At 45.6% G+C, this 20713-nt stretch overlaps 1 protein-coding gene across 8 annotated transcripts in view; it reads left to right on the plus strand.

The window, feature by feature from the left end:
* Nucleotides 1-712: 712 nt before the first annotated feature.
* Nucleotides 713-20713, plus strand: part of MARK2 (microtubule affinity regulating kinase 2) — a 117989-nt gene continuing 97988 nt past the window's right edge. For 6 of the 8 annotated variants that reach the window (XM_035098414.3, XM_035098418.3, XM_060269927.2 and 3 more), the window contains exon 1: nt 713-1399. In XM_035098414.3, coding sequence (XP_034954305.1) covers nt 1343-1399 — 57 coding nt within the window. In that variant the 5' untranslated portion in view covers nt 713-1342. Of the gene's footprint in view, nt 1400-9211; nt 9326-19392; nt 19530-20713 lie in introns of those variants that run through there. The other 2 variants (XM_088659182.1, XM_035098420.3) reach the window with 2 other exon arrangements.

The raw sequence follows: 20713 nt of genomic DNA on the forward strand, positions 1-20713 counted from the left end.
AATTTTCAGACCCTCCAAGTGTCCCTATTTTTCCGGGTACAGTTCCAGATTTACGGAAGCCACCCTGGTTTCTTATTTGATCCCAGAAATGTCCCATTTTTCCTTAGGACGTCTCTATTTTCATCGGAGAAATGTTGGGAGGGTATGAATTTTGATCTGTTTTAGTATTTTAACTTCTGTATGTTTTAAAGCAGGGTTGTTGACTTTTCTCCGTTTTCTCATTTTCAAATTCTTGTAAACCACATTGAGGTTGTTGGTTGTTGTTTTTTACAGTCAAGCGGTGTATAATTTTTTTGAAATTAATAGAGAGACACAGACACACACAATATATATTTATTTTTCTGCCCATCTGGCTTCTCACTTTTAGACCAGAGGATGGAGGAGAAATTAATTCGGATATTTCCGTGGAGCCCGAACAGGAGACAATTCGGGTATTTCCGGACAATGCCAACCAGAGCCTATTCGGCTGTTTACGTCCATTTCCGAACTTCTCTCTCTCTCTCTCTCTCCCCACAGGTTTCCGGATGTTGCCGCTACCTTCCCCCCTCCCTCTCGCAGTGACTTTCTCTCCAACCCCAACGCTATAGAAAGCTTTAGCCACGCCCTCTCCTTTCCCTCCCTCCCTCTTTCCTTGCCCAACCAATCAACTCTCCACCTGCGCCTTCGTGTTTTTCCGTGCACCGTGGGAAGTGGAATCGGCTTGGCGTTCGAAACTCTCCGCCAGACCGCTGGAGGGTAGCGGATGACGAGAGCAAGGCGTGCGAAGCCGCCGTTGTTGTCGAGGCCGCTTTCGAGTGTTTCCGGAAAACAGGCGGAACTTCCCGAAGCCCGGCGGAGGCGGCCATGTTGGGAGCCTCCGCTGTGTGAAGCTGAGGGGCGGCGAGTGGAGCTCGGGCACCGGCAGTGACGGGAAAACGGTGTCCGGGCCCGGTTCTGGAGGCGCGCCGGGGCTCGGAAGCCTCAGACCAGACAAAGGCTCGCTTTGGGTCCCGGCGTTTCCCCGCTTCGGGTTTTTTCGACCGGTGCGGCCTTGTCCCCGCGCCTCATCCTCGGCCTCGCGTGAACTGTCAAGCCGGGCACCCCTCATTCAAACCCGGCGGAACGCGGGACCCACCTATGTATAGGCGGTGCTGGTGCCTTCCGACCACCCATTGAGCCCCATATCCCCCATGCTGGTGGCTTGGCCGCCCCCCTCGCCGTGAGGAGGAGGAGGAGGAGGAAGAGCCGGAGGAGGAGGAGGAGGAAGACCCCGACCCCTTCCAGCTGGGTCAGGGCGAAGTAGAAGGGAAGCAGCTGAGCAGCAGTGGGGGGACTCTCCCCTCAGGCCCTGCCCAAGGGAGCCATGTCGAACAGTGGTCGGAGTCCCCTGCCCACCCTCAATGAGAGAGACACGGAGCAGGTAAAAGGGCTGGATGTGCATTTGGGGAGCGGGTGGGATCCTATAGGGAAACCTAGGGGGTTCCTTGATCCCACATATATTCCTTCTGTTAGGGTTAATGGGGATGGGGAGGCATGTCTAGGTTCTTCTTTGAAAGGAAAAAGGAAAAGTGATCCTGGTTCGGTTAGTCCAGCACATGTGGGAAATGTAGCAGAGGGAATCTTCTTCTTTCCCCATATCACAGAAATGTAGTGGTACATCTGTTTGTGTGGGTATGTGAAGCCTCCCACGTATCCCTCCCTCCCCCCCCCCCGCCCCAACCAGGCTGTTGTCGGAAAGCAGACAGATATTTTTAAAAACACAGCACCACACGGGTGGCAATCCTGCATGGGAAGCTGGATAAGTGCTGTCCCTTTAAGAGTTGTGTGGTAGGGAGAATCTAGCCAGATGAGATGTTCTTCACCTCCTACCCATTCCCCCTCCTCAGTCTAAGTCTCTGCAGCACTATGATGGGAAAAGCTTAAGGCTGCCACTTTCCTTTTTAATTGCCTGTGCTCCTGTGCCTTTAAAAAAAACCCTATAAAAGCATTTTGAGGCATGCAGAAATATAGCAGGTGAAGCGTTGTTCAGCTGTTTGTGCCATTCCAGGGAGTGTGCTTCTCTTGTTTTTATTTCCTGTTTGATTGGCAGGTGCAGGGAAAGATTGAAAAGGTACAGAAAAGAAGGGGCAACCCTGACCTCCTCTCTGCTCCAAAGATGTGGGGGTGGAGCTGCATCTGATTTGATTTTCCCTTCCTTGTAATGTTTAAAGGAGCATTCTTGGTGGAGCAGCTTCCCATGAAGAGATATTGTTACATCTTTTTTTTTTAAGTGACCCTGCTCCTGTGTTGCTTTTCAACAGTAGGTTGTTGTGGAGAAATTCAACAGGCATAACTCTCACCATCACTGATTCATCTCTTATGTGGGGGATGCAGGGGAAAGCTTACCTTTCTAGATTTCATGAGCAGGGTTAACAAAGCAACTGAATGAATGGCAACCCTGCCCTGTAAACTTTGGGCAAGGCTTGAGTGCTAGGAGGAGGCTGGGAAAGGAAACCTTCAGGTGCATTACCTTCTTGTAAAAGTGGATGTGTGGGGTAATTGGGAGTGGTGGCAGAAGTGAACAACATGCAGGGTAACATTCAGGGGGATAGATAAAAACACCAGGAGCTGGGGAAGAAGCAGCTATTTGGGTGGAGTTACTACTACCTGTTACTTGTTTGGGACATTGTGAAAGGTATCGCTTTGGTGAATGGTTTGGGTAACAAGCAGCCATTGCTGGGACAAATGAAAAGAACAACTGAATCACAGGAAGGTGCATCTTTTCTCTTTTTATCCAGAAAGAACACTTGGGAACAGTACTTAATAGTGAACAGTGCTGGTACTGAGAGGAGATGTATTGGTTTGTTTGCTGGACTGAAAAAGACAATTGAGCAATGGATAAGAGGATGAGGTTGAATTGTCAGGAATTGCGTGTGTGTGTGTGTGTGTGTGCAGTCTTGCATTTTATTCTGGGAGATTGAGTCATTGAGTAGTCTTCCCCTTTTTGCTCTTTTATGGCAGGGAGTGCTGTTGTGGGGTGCATTGGGGAGCCAACTCAATCTAGAGAGGCTGCAGGAGGTTGAAAGAGTACCACATGGAAACATCACTCTTCCTCTCCCAATCTCCTATCCCACTTAAGTACATTGTGTGTAGTGGGAGGACCACTTTTGCCTTCATGCTTCTCTTTGTATTATTTTGGATTGAGGAAGCTAGTCAGTGAAGCAGGTGGAGGATAGCACATTTTCTGACATGCAGATAGGTCAACTACCTCAACTGAGTTTGAGGTTTGATGTTGCCCAAATGATTCCTTAAACCACCTATAAGATTGCAGAGTCCAGTTCTGAGAGGTACATGTCAGGAACACTCTGTCACTTAGGTTCAGTCCCCATTCTGGAGTGCACTACCATGGGGGTTATCTCTGAACATGATGTATGTGTGTAGCATGAGTTAATTGCCCAGGTGCTGTGGACAAAGAGCATCTCCTCAATGAAGGTATACTGTTTTCATTCCCTTAAAAGGGGTTTCATCCAAGAGTTTGAAGCAACACCTTAACTTGTCTCCCCCCCCCCAAGCTGACATATCCTTAGAGATTCTAAGTGATGAGGCATCATCTTGTTTGGGTGACTTCTGAGTGCCTACCTGATCTACCGTGTTCCTCCTAAAATAAGACGTGCCTCTAAAATAAGCCATGGCACGATTTTCTAAAGGAAAAAAAAAGACATCCCCCCAAAATAAGACGTGTTGGGGTATTGTCTCTCCCGGGTCCCGCTGGGTCTCGCTGAGTTGCTCCGCAGCGCTTTGCCCCACAGCGAGCCCTTCAAGGCGCCGCCGCCGCTGGCCACCAGGTGCTGCTGCGGATGCGACGTCGGCTCCTCCTTCCGCCGGCCGCCGCTCATTGTCCTCTTCGACCGCCGCCGCCTCCCTCCCTCCCCGCCGGGCCGCTGCTGGGTCGGGGCTCGAGCGGGAGCCGGCAAAGACAGGCGCGCGCTGCTGTCTTTGCTGGCTCCCGCTCGAGCCCCAACCCAGCAGCGGCCCAGCGGGGGGGGGGGGAGGCGGCAGCGGCGCGCCTGTCTTTGCCGGCTCCCGCTCGAGCCCCGACCCAGCAGCGGCCCGGCGGGGAGGGAGGGAGGGAGGCGGCGGCGGCCGAAGAGGACAATGAGCGGCGGCCGGCGGAAGGAGGAGCCGACGTCGCATCCGCAGCAGCACCTGGTGGCCAACGGCGGTGGCGGCGCCTTGAAGGGCTCACTGTGGGGCAAAGCACTGCGGAGTGTTCCGCCTGGGAGGACAAGGTGAGGCCTAGGCCGGGCTGCGCTACCTCAGTGGCAGGGAGCGTTGGCCCCGCGGGAGCCCCTTGGCATGGAGGAGCTGTGTTGGCCGGAGCCTCGGCTGCGGCGATTCCAGGGGAACCTGCGATGTCGGCTGTGGCAGCGGCGGGCCGAGCCTCCCAGGGTAGTAGCTTAAAAAAAAAAAGACATCCCCTAAAAATAAGCCATGTTGTGTTTTTTTGGCAGAAAAATAAATATAAGACGTGTCTTATTTTAGGAGAAACACGGTATCTGTGGCCAATTTTGTAAATGACACAGTTCAAGTATTGCAAGCACTCCACACATGTTGTTCAGGTAATCCTTGCAATCCAAAGTAGAGCAATATTGTCCCTATGTTTCAAGTGTAGGGTGGAGACTGAGAGAAGTATGGTTTCACCAAGGCCACCTTCTGAGTTTGTGGTGATGTGCAGTTTGGACATGAGACTTCTCAGCTGCTGTGCTACATGTGGAATGCACATAGAATATTTATTTCAGTTTTATAAGCTACAGTACCTTCTTTCAAACTAGGAGCATTGCTGTGTCAGGTCAGAGAAAGATCTTCTGCTGCATCCTATTCTCACAGTGGCCAAGCAGATGCCCTAAAGCAGAGCTTTCCAAACTGTGTCGTGACATGTTAGTGTGTTGGCTACAGTGTGTAGGTATGTCGTGCAAACACTCCCCATGCTCCTCCTGGGGCTGGAAATGGGTTGGTTTAACATCTAGTTTGCTAGTAAAACTGAATTACTGTTTCGCGAAATGATGCGTGTCTAAAAAGTGTGTCACCAACATGAAAAGTTCTGCCCTAAAGGGAAGCACGCAAACAGGACCTGAGTGCAACAGCAGCTCCCCCCACTTGTATTTCTCAACAACTGGTATTCCAAGGCATACTGCTTCTGACACTGGGGACAGAACATAGACGTTGATAGCCTTACCCTCCATGAATTTACCCTCTAAGGTGGTGGCTATCACTACCCTCCTCTTTGTGCAAGTTCCATAGTTTAACTGTGCTGTGTGATTATGTGCTGTGTGAAGGAAGTACTTTCTTTTGTCTGTCTTCTTTCTTTTATCTGTCCTGAATCTTACAACAATCTTTTCTTGGCTGCCATAGCTTATTTTTTGCTACCGTACATGAGGAGTGATCATATGTACTCTCTCCTGCCTCCTTACGTCACTTGACTGCCCCCAGAACCAGCACTCCCTCAGAACCGAGAAGAGGATAAAAACCCACTTCCCACCCTTTTTGTCTCATTCATCCCTGTTATATGCCTCTTTCTCTCTCCAACAGCTTTTTGCTCTTGTGGGCTGCTCTTTGCAGCTTCCGCAATCTCTTAATTGCGTTGGTGGGACAATTCTTTCTTTGGTTGGGCTGGGGCAGGTGGGTGGAGGAATGCAGCAAGGATTAGGTGAGCTGTAGCTGATGGTTAAAAATTTCCTCTGTAGTTATAAAATACATGTATCTTGGGCCACATCCATACATTTGAAACCACATTAAGAATCATGACTTCTCCCAAGGATTCCCAGGAAGTGTAGTTTTTTAGATATGCCGAGAGTTGTTAGGAGTCCCCTATTCCCCTCTCAGAGCCACAATTCCTAAAGTAGTTTAACAACCAAACCCTCTTCCCAGTGTAATTGTAGCTCTGTGAGGGGAATAGGGGTCTCCTAACAACTGTCAGTACCTTTAACAAGTTGCAGTTCCCATGATCATTTGCGGGAAGCCATGGCTCTTAAAGTACTATTATACACTTTAACTGTCTAGTATGGATGTGGGCTTGCCCTTGGTAGTTCAGCCCTATGAGGAAGCATGGTTGAGCAGTAGCTTGTGGGTGCCATTAATGGGGTGACTCAGTGGCAGACAGAGATAAATTTAGGTGGCACAATCCACTGAGAATTTCTCCCGCACATTCCTCATTAAAGTGAATGAGAATGCTAGTGCAAGAGCACAGTTCATTTTTTTCAACAGTGCCACCTTGTCTTTAGCTGTGATTCCTAATTGCAGGGGTTGGGCTAGATGACCCTTGGGTGTACCTTCCATCTCTACAATTCTTTGAGTCTATGAGAATTTCCTGATGGATTGTGCTCCAGGTTATTGAGTTGTGGGTGGTAGTGGAGCGGGGAAAGGGCTTTAGAGCACCTGCTTTGCATTCAGAAGGCTCCTGGTTCAATCCCTATCATCTCCAGAATGAGAAAACCCCATGTCGGAAACCCTGGAGAGCTGCTGCCTGCCAGTGTAGACAGTACTAAGCTTGATGGACCCAATGGTCTGACTTGGCAAAGGGAGATTCCTGTATTCCAATGAGAGTGTGCTGTTGGGGTTGTCCAGTGTGTGGACTGACTCATTCCCAGCGATTTATAAATCTCCCCATTTCAGCTTGCAATGGCTGCACCTCACTTTGGCAATTGAACACTATGACCTTAGGGTGATGGGTGGGTAATTAATGGTGGTAGTGGGAGTAATAATAATAATAATAATAATAATAATAATAATAATAATAATGCACCACACTGTCCCGTCTTTGCCAGGGTGATGGGTAATCCTGAGCACCTGCCTAATTTTGCATCTATCCATTTAGAGACACCTTGAATCCACTGCCCTATTATGTGATGCTGTTGCTTGCTCTTTCCTCTTTCTGCTTTCTGACATATTTTTGGCCTTATGAGAAGGTTGGGAAACAACTGCTGCCGCCTCTTTGGGGAAGGGCCATTGTTCAATGGTATTGCAGCTTTGCATGCAGAAGTTTCCAGGTTTGATCCCTGGCACCTTTGCATAGGGCTGGAAATGTCCCCTGCTAGAAACCCTGGAGAGCCACCATCAGGGTAGGCAAAGCAACATCCGGTGTCCAAGAGATGCTGTTTCCTTTGCTAGCACACTGGGTGCTCTGCTTTTGAAACTCCTACCGAAGTAAATTTCTCCCTTCTCCTTAGAAAGTAACTTCCTAAGGTGACACTTCCTGATCTTCCCAGAGGTGGGGGCCATGTTAGTCTGGTGCAGCAAAAATAAAGAGTCTTGCGGCAACTTAAAGACTTAGCACATTTATTGCAGCATATGCTTTTTTGGATGCATCTGATGATACATGAATTGTTATCCTGAGTTACACAGGTGTATACAGTATACTGTATTCCCATGGTTTGGTGGCTGGCTGGCTGTAAACCTCCCTGGTAAGAGGGAAATGAAATGCAGAGAGTGATAATTACATAATTAACTATGGTAATTCACAAAACAGTTATTGATAATAAAGACATCCTGGCATTTAACACAATTAACACACACATAATGCATTGAAATCCTTTGTCTTGAGCTAATTCACAGGTGATGGTATTAAAACTCTTGCTGTATTGAAATCCAGCACTTCCGTGTTGCTATTTCACTTGTGATGTTCCTTTGTTCCAGAATGGCTACTTTAAGGTCATCTACAGAGAATATTTTGGGTGGGTGAAATGTTCCCCCTGCTAGCTTTTTAATATAGACTTTTCTGATGTCAGGTTTGTGTCCATTATTCTTTTGGATAGAGACTGGTCTGTTTGTCCTACATAGAATGTAGAAGGGCATTCCTGACAAATGATGCCATATATCACATTGGAATATGAGCAGGTGAATGAACACTTGATGTCGTGGATGACATTACTGTATTAAGTCCTGTAATAGTGTTGCCAGGGTAGACATGGGGATAGAGTTGGCATCTGCTTCTCATAATAACTTGTGTACCCTGCTGGATCACCTGTGTGGTGCTACCTCTCTTCCCCATATTTTCTGTTTCCATCATTTCAGATCCCTTCTCAGAATCCCCCTCCACAAAGCCTTTGGTTCAACTGCACATTCCTAATCACAGTGCTATAGGTTGGGGAAACCTGTGGCACACCCGCCCTCTCATCCAGCCCTCTGGATGTTGTTTGTTTGTTTGTTTACCATACTTATGTTCCTCTTAAGGCAGTCTGTAAGTAATATATAATAATAAGTACAGTATATGTAGCAGTGAAACCGAGAAAGTACAATGCAGCTACAATATGGGCTCCTTTGGGGGGAGAGGTAAGGTATAAAGCCAATATGTAATAATAAACAAGAATGATTGCTTTTCAGCCTTTTGGCTAATATCAAGTGTAGTGTAAATAAGAATTTGATGCAATATTAAACAAAGCTGCAATATAGTTCAATAAAACAATAAATCTTTAAAAACAAAAGCATAGCCACACATTTTGAGAGTTATCTGCTGGGAGGGCTCCAGGCCCTGTTAGCTCTCACCAGCACAGCTAATGGCCATGGATAATGGGAACTTCAGTCCAGCAATGTCTGGAGGGCCAAAGGTTAGCCACCCTCAATATAAGGCCTTTCAGTATTAATAATAATTCATGATTTCTTCTGGCTTCTTCATCATGCAGTTTTACATGGCCCTTGTTAAAATGTTGATTTTATTAATATGGTTTTGATTTGTATTCTGCCTTGGAAAGTTACAGTCATACCTCGGTTTAAGTACGCCTTGGTTTGAGTACTTTCAGTTTAAGTACTCCGCGGACCGTCTAGAACGGATTAATCCACTTTCCATTACTTTCAATGGGTAAGTTCGCTTCAGGTTAAGTACAGATTTCCGGAACCAATTGTGTACTTAAACTGAGGTACCACTGTACTTAGAAAGGTAGCATATGCATAATGCATTGATAACAACAATTGATTAATGGAATAAAAATCTGTTTGGATCATTCTTGGGAAGATTCTTGCAACTCTCTAATCCAAGCAGGTTAAATAGCAATGAGGGCAACTCATTGGTGTATTGAGCGTTACTTACTCTCCACTGTTGTGTTTGTGTGTTTTAAAAAGGGGGGGAGTTGTGCTTTTCCAGAAGTTAGTTGCAGGGTGGGGCAAGACAGGGTGCAGCAACTGTTCCGGTTCTGCAAAGACTGTGAGCGCACCTTGTGACGTGCTTAACAGATTACAGGGGAAAGGTAGCAAGGGTAGGTAGGGGTGGTTACTTGAAAACACCAGCTGCAGGAGAGAGGCCTGGCAGGCCTTGAATTCCTTCTCAATGAGCCTTCACCCACTGGCTTTGCTGTCCTCTCCTCCTCCTCCTCTGGTGAGTCTCCTTAGGCCCAGCGGGTCAGCAGTAGTGCCGCCTCCTCAGTTTTGGCTCCCACAGCTGCCTTCCACTTGATTGTGCTTTTCCTTATTTTCCCAGGGGAGAGTGGTCACCCTCCCTATGCGTTACAGGGGCGGAGGGGGTGGGAAGCCTCTAACTCGAGTCTTTGGGGCTCTCCTCTTTCTTGCTTTCTCTGCAAGCGCATGCATGTGTCTTAGCAACAGAGCCTGAAAAGGACAGCTAGCATGGAAATGAGACAAGTATAACAGTGGACTAAATATATCTCCAGCATCCTTTATCTTAGGGGTGGCAGAGGATGAAAAAAAAGGAAAGGAAAGGAAAAGAAGGTTTGAATCTGGTGCCTGGTACCTTTTCTTTTGAGCCCTTCTAGCTTTGGTCTCATCAGTGTTTTTTAAAAAAACAAATGTGGGTCCAGAGAAAGGAAAGCACACCCTCCACCTTGGTTTATAAAGCAAGAACATCTATTTATCAAAATAACTAAATTCAGCCAACATTTAAGCATGACTGAATCAAAGTAGTTCTCCCCTCCTCCTTTCACCCTATGCTTTCCTCTGCAGTTTCAGCTTAAACTAGTTGAAGCGGAGGGGGGAGAGCCCATATGACTCAGGTTACCTGTGGCAGCTGCACCTTCTTAACTGAGTAACTGAAATTTTGATTTTTTTTGTTTCCTGAAAAGTGTGCTGCTCTTTTCTCCCTGTCCCCTTCCCTGATGAAATTATTTAGTCCCCCTTTCCACCCTGGTGTTAACGTTATAATACATTTCTGTTGCTTCTGGCAGATCTTTCTTTGGTAATCTTAAGTATTCAAGTATCCCCTTTAAAAGTAAAGTGAGGGGAGATTACCCCCACCCCTTGGCCTTGTCTTGATTGGATGCTTGTATACACACAACTTAAACCCTGTTATTATAGAATCTAATCATACAAAACTCCCTTTTTATTGGAAATCCTGTCCCCAGGGGAGAGTTGGTCCACTCAATTATCCTGCTGCTTTTGATGTGTCCGAAACATTTCCGATAAACAGGTCTGTGTGCTACCTTGTGTGGCTGGCTCCATCTCCTGGCTGGTGAAATGGCAGGAGCATGGCTGGTTAGCTTCTGCTCCCCTTTCCAGATGGACCCTCACAGTTGTTCCATCGGTCCCACTGTGCTGCTAGTCTGGGCCCCATCCCTTCCTTGGTGAGAGCTTGTCAATGTGGCAAGAGGGCTGTTTCCAAGGGGCATGGGGGAAGGTATAGCTTGCAGAAGAAGCAGTGTGTGTGTGTGTGGGGGGGGTGACACAGCCCTTTGTTGCTGAAGAAGTGAACCCCCACCATTCTTGGCTCCCATCTTTTTTAATGGGGGTCAAAGCAAATGTAGAAAAGGGAATGCTTTTGTTTGGATCCAGGTTTCCTAGCTAAGGGTTGTGCTGGTTGAACAGGCCTAATCCAAGTTCCCAGCCTAGAAACTGAATGTCTGAATGACTGACAAGGCCAAAAAGGGAGAAAGGGGTCATGAACTCAGTGGCAGCAAAGTGAGGATTTACATGGAGACAGTTTGCACTTGCTGTCTAGGAGCACAGGCTCCCATATACATAACCACAGCAGGATATTTCTCTTGAAGCATCTCAGCTTTTTGAGTTTCGGCATTCTTGGTTGGATCTCTCTGTCCTTCTGTTCGTTATTTCTGTCCCCCCACAATTCATACTGGAAATCTGTGGAGACCAATACCAGTAGGGGTGACTTATGCGTCACTCTTTGCAGCCAGCTGTTTTTGTGTCCCTTCCTCCCACCTTCTTCTTTTTATTCCTGCTTCTTGAGGACCCTTGTGCAAGTGCAGTGGGTGAGATGCAGTGACTGGATATCATGTGTGTCCTGGCAGCACATTTATTTAGCCTTTCCATTGGGAGGGTGGAGAACGAGGAGGAGGGCAAAGTTTTCTTGCTTGCCAAACTGGTCAAGCCAGTTCTGATAATGATTGGTGTTCTCTTTCTTTTTCTGTAGTGCTCCGGGAGAGAGATTGAGATTTTTTTAAAAAACACATGCTGTGTGCCTGTTTTGCAAGCTACACTTGATAGATGGTGAACTTTCTGTAACAAGTAGAGGCTGTAGTAAATACTCAGTGGAAGGCTTGGGCTGTAACAGTACATTTTGTTATCCTTTATTACCCAGTAACCAAGGCACATTCTATGCAGCTATGCAAATTTAGTTGCTTAGACTAGAACACACATAGTCTTAAAACCCCATTCGCAGGTGGAGGAATCTCCTCTCTTGCATCTGTGGTGTGTAATAGTTTGCTGCATTTTTATCAGATTTATTTGTTGCTGTAAATCCCTATTATAATAATAGTAATAGTAATAGTAATAATAATAATAATAATAATAATAATAATAATAATAATAATAATAAATATTATTTATACCCCACCCATCTGGCTGGGTTTCCCCAGCCACTCTGGGCAGCTTCCAACAGAAAAATAAAATAAAATAATCTATTAAACATTAAAAGCCTCCCTAAACAGGGCTGCCTTCAGATGTCTTCTAAAAATCTGGTAGCTGTTTTTCTCTTTGACATCTGATGGGAGGGCGTTCCACAGGGCGGGCACCACTACCAAGAAGGCCCTCTGCCTGGTTCCCTGCAACTTGGCTTCTCGCAATGAGGGAACTGCCAGAAGGCCCTCGGCGCTGGATCTCAGTGTCTGGGCAGAACGATGGGGGTGAAGACGCTCCTTCAGGTATACTGGACCGAGGCCATTTAGGGCTTTAAAGGTCAGCACCAACACTTTGAATTGTGCTCAGTATCTTCCCCTGCTCGTGTAACTTTTTTTTAAATGTAGGGTTAAAAACCCAAATGTGCTATGTTGGTGTGGCATAGGAGCTTAAGTCACAAATGAGATTCAAATCTCACCTCAGCCACAGATTCAAGGGGCATTGGCAGTGATATGGGGTGGAACCGTTTCCAGAGCATAATTTTTCTATGTGAAATTTTCTGTTTCGTAAGTTCATTCTTAACAATGAATGGATGCCATTGCAAATAAATATTAAGCAAGTTTTTAAACTTCATACAGGTATAATAAACATCTAAAATAAAACTTTCTGGAAACATCTGATCAGCCACTGCAGGAATCAAGATGCTGAACTACCGTACATGGATCTTTTGGCGAATCTCTCTCTGTCATCTTTAATGTTGAGTCTTGTACTATAGCTGCCTGGGCCTTCTGGCAAATTCCAAAATAGCAGCTTCTCCATGATCTATGCATTTCCTGGACAATGTCTAAATGGCAAAGATCTGAACAGAAGCCTTCTCCCTCTGCCCTAACTAACGTGGCACTTGGGACCAGTTTTTCAGCTTTGGTTGAGCTGTGTGTCTTGAAGCCATGTAGTCTGCAGTAGTATTGGAGCTACTCAGTGTGTTTTGGAAAGAAGTACAACTGGATCTCTCAGTATTCCACTGACCAGTGTTTTTATCAGTAGAGGTGTTCAGGAAATTTACTTTGGGGAAGGAGGGGGTAAACATTTGCAAAGAAGGGATCTGATACCATTCCACAGGACCAGCCCTACCACTGGCAGAGTGAGGCAGCTGCCTCAGGCTTGGAAGATGCTGAGGTTGCTACTCAGATGTTAGAGGGCAGAGCTGTGCATGCCCTCTGGCCTGCCCCGCCCCCAACACTGTTCCATCTCTAGTACTGAAGTAAGGTTCAGCAATTCAGTCAAGAGGAAGGACTGTAGGCCCATGGTAGAGCAGCTGCATTCCATGGAGAAGGTCCCAGGTTCAGTCCTCGCATCTCCAGGTGGTGCACTGCTGAGAGACAGATCACTGCCTGAAATCCAGAAGAGCGGCTGTCAGTAAGTGCAGACAATACTAAGCTAGAAGGGCCAGTACTGTAGTCTGATTCATTATGTTCCTAACTCCTGGTCTGATTGGCTTCCCAGCTGGTGCTCTCAGGAGGTGGAGGACACATGATTACTTGGTTATTTTTTAAAGAACACCCCATTTGCCATTTCTAAGTGTGTGGAGAAACATCCCAACTTTTGGCCCCGGGGATGTAGTAAGCTGGTGAGTACTTTGCCCCCCCCCCAGTTCACCACACAGGTAGAGCAGTGTGGCTATGCTTATGGGCATGGGTAGGCAAACTAAGGCCTGGGGGCCAGATCCAGCCCAGTCGCCTTCTAAATCCGGCCCGCGGACGGACCGGGAATCGGCATGTTTTTACATGAGTAGAATGTGTCCTTTTGTTTAAAATGCATCTCTGGGTTATTTGTAGGGCATAGGAATTCGTTCATTTTTTCCCCTTCAAAATATAGTCCGGCCCCCCACAAGATCTGAGGGACAGTGGACCGGCCCCCTGCTGAAAAAGTTTGCTTACCCCTGCTTTTGGGCCATTAGAAGCTCTGTAGCTAGCATTGCAAATCAGGAGGCAGTTTGCAGGAAATGTGGATTTTTTTTGGGGGGGGGGGTTCCCTGTACCTGGAATGATCAGTGTTATGCTTGCAGTTAGAGATGTATTAAAAGAATGAATGATACCCTTCCGATAGTGCCTTTAAAAAAAAAAAAATGTGCGAAATGCACAGAGGGAAAAAAATGCTCATTAAGCAATCCAGGACCTGGGTTAGGAGAGCAGAGCGGCGTCAAAGTTCCCTCTGTGCATAAATCTACTTTTAATTAAAACTACCTGAATGGGAGACTTGAATGTTCTCTCTCTCTCTCTCTCTCTCTCTCTCTCTCTCTCTCTCTCTCCATCTCTCTCTCTCTCCATCTCTCTCTCTCTCTCTCTGGCTTTCCATCCTGAAATCTCCTCTGTACATTATCCGTCATAAGGTTTACTCAGAGCACACAATGTTCTGTTACAGTTTCAGTTCGGCAAACTCGTTTTCCCTAGCTGCTGACTTTTTTCCAGGCCATGTGTTTGGATTCACGTGCCTTCAGGTACAATGGATTGCAACAGGCTCTGTTGCTGTCTTAAGACTACTTCAATTTTCTGAATATTAAAGCTCATTTTCTTTGCAATGTGGAAATTAGTTATTGCATGGAGATAAGCCTCCAGGTTATAGGTTCTGCTTTAATACTACTAACTGCCACACCTAAGAAGTAATGTGGCTGGGGATGGGGCCTGTGCCATAGTGGCTATGTGTTCATGCAGTAGCCAAAATCGCAGTCAACCTGGTATAATTAGGCTTGCTGCTGTACAAGAAGATTATTACTGTTTGCTTTTTAACCCATGTTGATCCTACATGGCAGCCTCCAATTTAAAATAATTTAAAAATATGTGTGTGTACTAGAATTATTCATTTCCTGGCATCTCCAAGTAAGGCTGGGAATTAAAACCTGCCAGTCAGTGTAGACAGTAGTGAGCTGGGTAGACTAATGGTCTAGCTTTAGCACAAGGCAGTTTCTTATGTATTTGAAAAACAAGAGCAACTTTCATTTAAGTTAAACAAGGCATTGGGAATTGGATCCAGTAGGTTTCCCCACCACTAGTGGTCCACTTTCACCTGTGGACGGTAAGGTGAATGGTTTGAGGGCTGTTACTCCTCAATTTTGATTTACGTTTAGGCCACCAGGTGTTCTTTCAGACTGAGAATAAGAAAGGAGAATGGTGAATGGTGTTTGTTGAATTGCCATTGGGTTGGGTTGTAGTGAATAATAATTATCATTTATATGGCATCTTTTTGAATAGTGCTGGTATTGGCCTTGGGCAGTTCCTAGGGCTCACAGGTGCTGACACCTGTTTTGGAACTGGGCAGCCATCAATTTCCTTCAGTTCCCCAGAGCAATACAACTTTGGGTGCTCTGGTGCACTGTGGGATATTTAAAACTGTGGCCACTCAGCCACTTGCAACAGCCTTGTAAGGTAGGTCAGGTGTTGTTTCAGATGGGGAGTTGAGATAGTAATCTGCCTAAGGTCACCCTTGGCAAAAAAAAATCAGACTGGGTGCTCTTTGGTTCAGTTGTTGTGATTGTTGGTCATTAATTTGATTCAGCATTCTTGTAGTAAAGAATCTTATTCCAGATTGGAACAGTGGCTTGTGCAGGTTTTTTTTTTTTTACATTGAGCCCCAGCGCCCTCATCTACCGTATATACAGAGAGGGTTGAATATTTACAATATGGTATGATCACATCTTGTGTGGGTGTTACATTCTGGTGCCTGTGTATGCATCTTTATATTTCTGGAGCACATGCACTGAGCAGGCCTTGCCCAGTAAGTAAGCTAGAGAGCTTAAAAGCTCTATCTGTGCAAGAAAAACCTGATGCAAAAAGAGCTTTTAATGTCTTTATCTTGCGTGCATTTAATTTGTGCAGTTTCAACCAGCTGGCCTTCACATGCACATGGTTGAAATGGCACAAGTTAAATGCATGTAAGTTGCGATCATACTGTATCTGTCAGACACTTGGTTTGTTGTATTTTATGTAAAAGTAATTACTGTCTGTTACATTGGTTTGATTATTTGTTTTGGTTCTAATTCATTTCTTCTACAAATATATAACTGTATTGAGGAATAATTCACTTTAATCCTAAAGTCAGCTTCTGTGTCAGGATTCCATAGTCCACTGTTGGGCAGCACCTTTATTAGGGCCAACTAAAGAAATCACAAAAATGTGGTAAGTTTCGCAGTTTTCCAGCTTGCCGCATTTTTGTGATCCCCACCCCGGCCTAAAACAGCTAACCCTTTTGCTTCTCACATCAGGATTATGTGCAAGGTAATACTGAGCATGTGTATAACTTATTAAGTGTTCAAAAGCACTTTGCTATTTTGTTTATTCCTTACTGTAACTATTTAAGATAGGTTAGTATTATTCCCCATGCTGCAGTTTTGGGGCAGGTGAGAGGTGGCTTGCCTAAAACCACATGGTAAGTCCTTGGCAGAGATGACATTTGTGCTGGTGACCATCTCTGTTTACAGCTAGTTCTCTAAGCCACACCAGCTCTCTTCAGAATGTTTGCCAGTGTCAAAGGAGAGATTGCACAAACACAACACCTGCTACCGGATTCTTTTAGCTGAAGAATCTGGGGATTGAACTTGGAGCCTTCTGAATGCAAAGCAGATACTCTACCACTGAGCCATAGACTCTGCCCAAACTATTCTACAGAGAGCAGGCAAAAGTTGTGTCAGGATTAGCAGCAACTTAAACTGAGTCTGTATGCTGGTGAGCCTGAGGCTTCAAACGGGATGGGAGAAGATGCCACCCTGGACTCCTTTGGGGAGGAAGGGAAGGATGGGATATAAATTGAATGAATGAATAGTGTTAGGACTTCTTCATGGCTCTGTCTGTATCTGGTTGGCTCTTCCTGGCCTGACTATAAATGTTGAGATACTGACAGAAGAGCAGCCCTTACAAGCAGACCAGCAGAATGTGTTTCACTCACACATCTTTCTTGCGAAGTGACATCAATTCATAAACCAACATCACAGCAGATGCCAAGCAGGGATTCTTTCACCTGCACATCTTCTGACATGAAATGTGCCCACGGTGCCTTTATGCCTCTTACATAAGACAAGCTGTACTATCTCTATGTAAGATGAGACTAAAGCTGACTATTCCTGCACTGTTCACTACAGGAAGTAATTTCCCATTGTTTAGGATGGAGAACCTTCTTCCAGTCTAAAGGCTGCATTCCCTTCTGGACAACCTGTGGGCACCATATGACAGTGGTGAGGTAGAGCCAGAAGCAAAAGTGGTTGGTTCACTGGATGTACATGTTTGCCTTTGTGCAGTAGCCCGGCTGGAGAAGCCTGCTAAACTTCTTCACTGCTTCCTTTTGACAAGTGCCAAAGACTTGACTTTTAAGCAGGCATGGACTGGTGACCACTGGTGGTAAAATGACCTACAGGGTCACTGAAATACCCTTACCTAGTAGGGTTTATGGATTACATAGGATGGCATCTTAAAACTTTCGAGATCTATACATTCCCCCCAGAGTCTAACTGAGTGGGTTGGGAAATGATTGTACTATTCAAATAGCTGAAGGGCTGTCATGTATAAGAGGGCAAAAGATTTGTTCTTGCTGCTCCAGAAAACAGGGCTAGATGTAATAGGCTTAAGTTGCAGGAGGGTATATTTTGATTGAACATTAAGAGAACATTATTCATGGTAAGAGCAGTTTGACAGTGATTCCCTACAGGGGTGGGTGGGTTCAGATAAAGGATGAATGACCTGTTGTCTCCTGGATATCCTGCATGAAACCATGTTAGATTTAATGGCCTATAAAGTGCCATTCATCTCTATGGTTTATATAAATGTTTAAGAGAAATGCCAGCTTGGTACAAAAAAACAGCTTCAGATTTGAGAGAGCTAGAGGTGTGAAGAAATCCAAATATAGCATTGGTACAAGAGCTTTAGCAAAAACTAAGCAACATCGTCTTTCAACATACAGTTTCCTTTATTGCTACAAGGATACTCTTCGTGTCGACCCAAAGTGAGGTTATGTGGCTTCCTGAGCCAGCTGCCCCACCCATTTGAGACACCCAGGCATTGAAAAAGATATTTTGTCAGCACTCAGAACTTTTAAATTAATTAGTATGCTATTATTATACAGTCATACCTTGGAAGTCGAACAGAATCTGTACCAGAAGTCCGTTTGACTTCCAAAACATTCGAAAATGAAATTTTGGCTTCTGATTGGCTGGAGAAAGCTCCTGCAGCCAATCAGAAGCCCCGGAAGCCCCATTGGACGTTAGGGTTCCAAAAGAATGTTTGCAAACCGGAACAATTACTTCTGGGTTTGTGGCGTTCGGGAGCCAAAACATCCGAGTTCCAGGCGTTTGGGATCCAAGGTACAACTGTATTTCTCTTTAAAGCTCAGGGTGGCTTTTGACCACACTAGCTGTAAAACACAATTGAAAATGACAACATCAGCAACAATAGTCCTTAAGGCTGTTGTGGACCACTTGAGAACCTATTGTGCACTCAGATCAGCAACAGAAGTCCAACTCGATGGTTCTTCCCAGCTGCCAACCCATCTGAAGTAGGACTTTGTTCAAGGCTGTAAAATGGCCTCTCAAGAGAAGCCCAATTGGCTTTTTCACTGCTTCCAGTGGCAAATGCTTGGAGTTGAATCCAACTAAGTGCTACCCACAGTAGATCCATTGAAATCAGTGGACTTAAGTTAGTTATAGCCATTTATTTTAGTGGGTCTACTTTGAGTAGGACTTAGTTGGAGGCATTCCTTCACTTTTGCAGCAGGCATAGACTGGTGGGGTGTTAATTGATTTTCTTTCTTTTTTTGCTCCTTTCATATATTGCTTCTAGTATTTTGGTTTTGTGGTGGCATTAAACTTGTGTCTGTCTGTCTGTCTGCCTGCCTGCCTGTCTGCCCTGCTTTATGAACATTTTTATTGTTGATATTGTGAGCATCTTGAGGGTCTTTAGAATAAAATTCAGAGTTAACATGTTTAAAGAAATGGTCAGTTACAAACAAAATAAAAAAAAACCTTAGAGACCAACTAGCCAATCACCCATTCCCACCACCCTTCTGAGTAATACCCCTCCCCACCCTCTCACTATATATAAGGGTCTGGCGACTTCTGTTTAATTGTATCTAAAGAAGTGTGCATACACACGAAAGGTCACACCAATAACAAACTTAGTTGGTCTCTAAGGTGTTACTGGAAGGAATTTTTTAATTTTGTTTTGACTACGGCAGACCAACACGGCTATCTACCTGTAACTACAGTGGTACCTCTGGATGCGAACGGGATCCGTTCCGGAGCCCCGTTCGCAACCTGAGCAGTGCACAACCTGAAGTGCCGAATCTGCGCATGTGCGTGATGTAATTCGGTGCTTCTGCGCATGCGCGAATCGCCGAACCCAGAAGTAACCCGTTCCGGTACTTCCGGGTTCGGCTCGTTCGTATCCCGTTATGTACGCAACCCACAGTGAAAGTAACCAGAGGTATGACTGTAGTTACAAACAATGTAATTGCAACAGCATAACATGGGACCTTGAATTCCAACAACTATTTTGGAAGAAGTAGATTTTTTTTGCACCCTTTCTGAGAATATTAGAGCAGCTTTGAACTCCTTGAGAGGTCATTCTGTAACCTTGAAGCAATTTTGTTACAGGCTCTCATCTCACCCACAGATGTCCTCACCTCTTGCAGTGTAGGCATACGGAGCCTGTTGTGTAGAACTCAAGCAGCAGTGGGGCTTGTATCGTGAAAGGTGGTCTCTGTCTTACACACATCCTAGGCTGTGAAAGGCTTTGAAGGTAAGAAATGGTACCTTGAACCAGGCCTGGAAGGTATAGTTAGGTCAGTTGCCAACATCTTGACTGAAGTTGTTTCTGCCTCCTGGCATTTTTTTAAAAAGAGGGTTGGCAGCAGCATTCTATGCTAGTTGAAGCCACAAGTTGTTCTTTCTAACTCAATGGAGCACCTTAGTAGAAAACACAGAGACACTAAACTCAAATGCATCCAGCAGAATCGAACCAAGATGTTGCCAACAGACACCCACAGGGCTTCTCTTTCTTAAAACCTTTGCCTTTCTCCCTTCTGAATCCACTTCCAGCCTCCTTGCACTTCCATGTGCTTTTTATATTCTGCATCCTGCTTCACATCTGGCCTCTGGATCTTGCCTGCCTTTAGCACCTTCTCTTTCTCCAGTTTTGCCTCTCACTTCTAGCTATGCTTTCTGCCTGTGTTAATGCTTTTGTTCCTACCCTAAGACTTGGCCACCTTGTCGGAGGAAGGTCAACTGGTTTTGGGAATGGAGCCAGTACAGCTTCTGTGCCTTCAGCCTCCTCCAACTGCTTCTTTCAACCCCCAGAACTACTACATGCATTCTGCTAGCTTGCTAGCAATATTCTGAAGAGCTGTGCAAACCAGGGGCAGCTCTGTTGCTTTTAAAAGTACTTCTGCATCAATCTGGAGGTGCCTGTTGGCTCTAGAGACAATTCATGGTGTGTTACATGGCAAGTTTGGAAGGGCTACCTATGGCTATCTGCTACTGGCAATGTAATTTTTTAAAAAAGAAGAAATCTTTCCTCCACAAGTAGCAGCAAAGGGTAAAAAAAAAAAAACCAAGCACCTGAGCTTCATCCAGTTAAGCTTGGCAATTTTTTTCTGGTTCCAACTTCCCTTTAGGGAAGGGCTGCAGCTCACTGGTAGAGCATCCTTTTTCCATGCACAAACCCCCTGATTAATGCCTGATGGCATCTCCATGTGAGACTAAGAGAAGTCCCTACCTGAATTCCTAGCGAACCACCACTAGTCAGTGTAGACCAGGGGTAGGCAACCTAAGGCCTGGGGACCGGATGCGGCCCAATCTCCTCCCCAATCCGGCCCGCGGACAGTCCGGGAATCAGCATGTTTTTACATGAGAAGAATGTGTCCTTTTATTTAAAATGCATCACTGGGTTATTTGTGGGGCATAGGAATTCATCCCCCCCCCCAA

Source organism: Zootoca vivipara, chromosome 16 (genome assembly GCF_965207765.1).
Source record: "Zootoca vivipara chromosome 16, rZooViv2.hap1.1, whole genome shotgun sequence".
Lineage (NCBI taxonomy): Eukaryota > Metazoa > Chordata > Lepidosauria > Squamata > Lacertidae > Zootoca > Zootoca vivipara.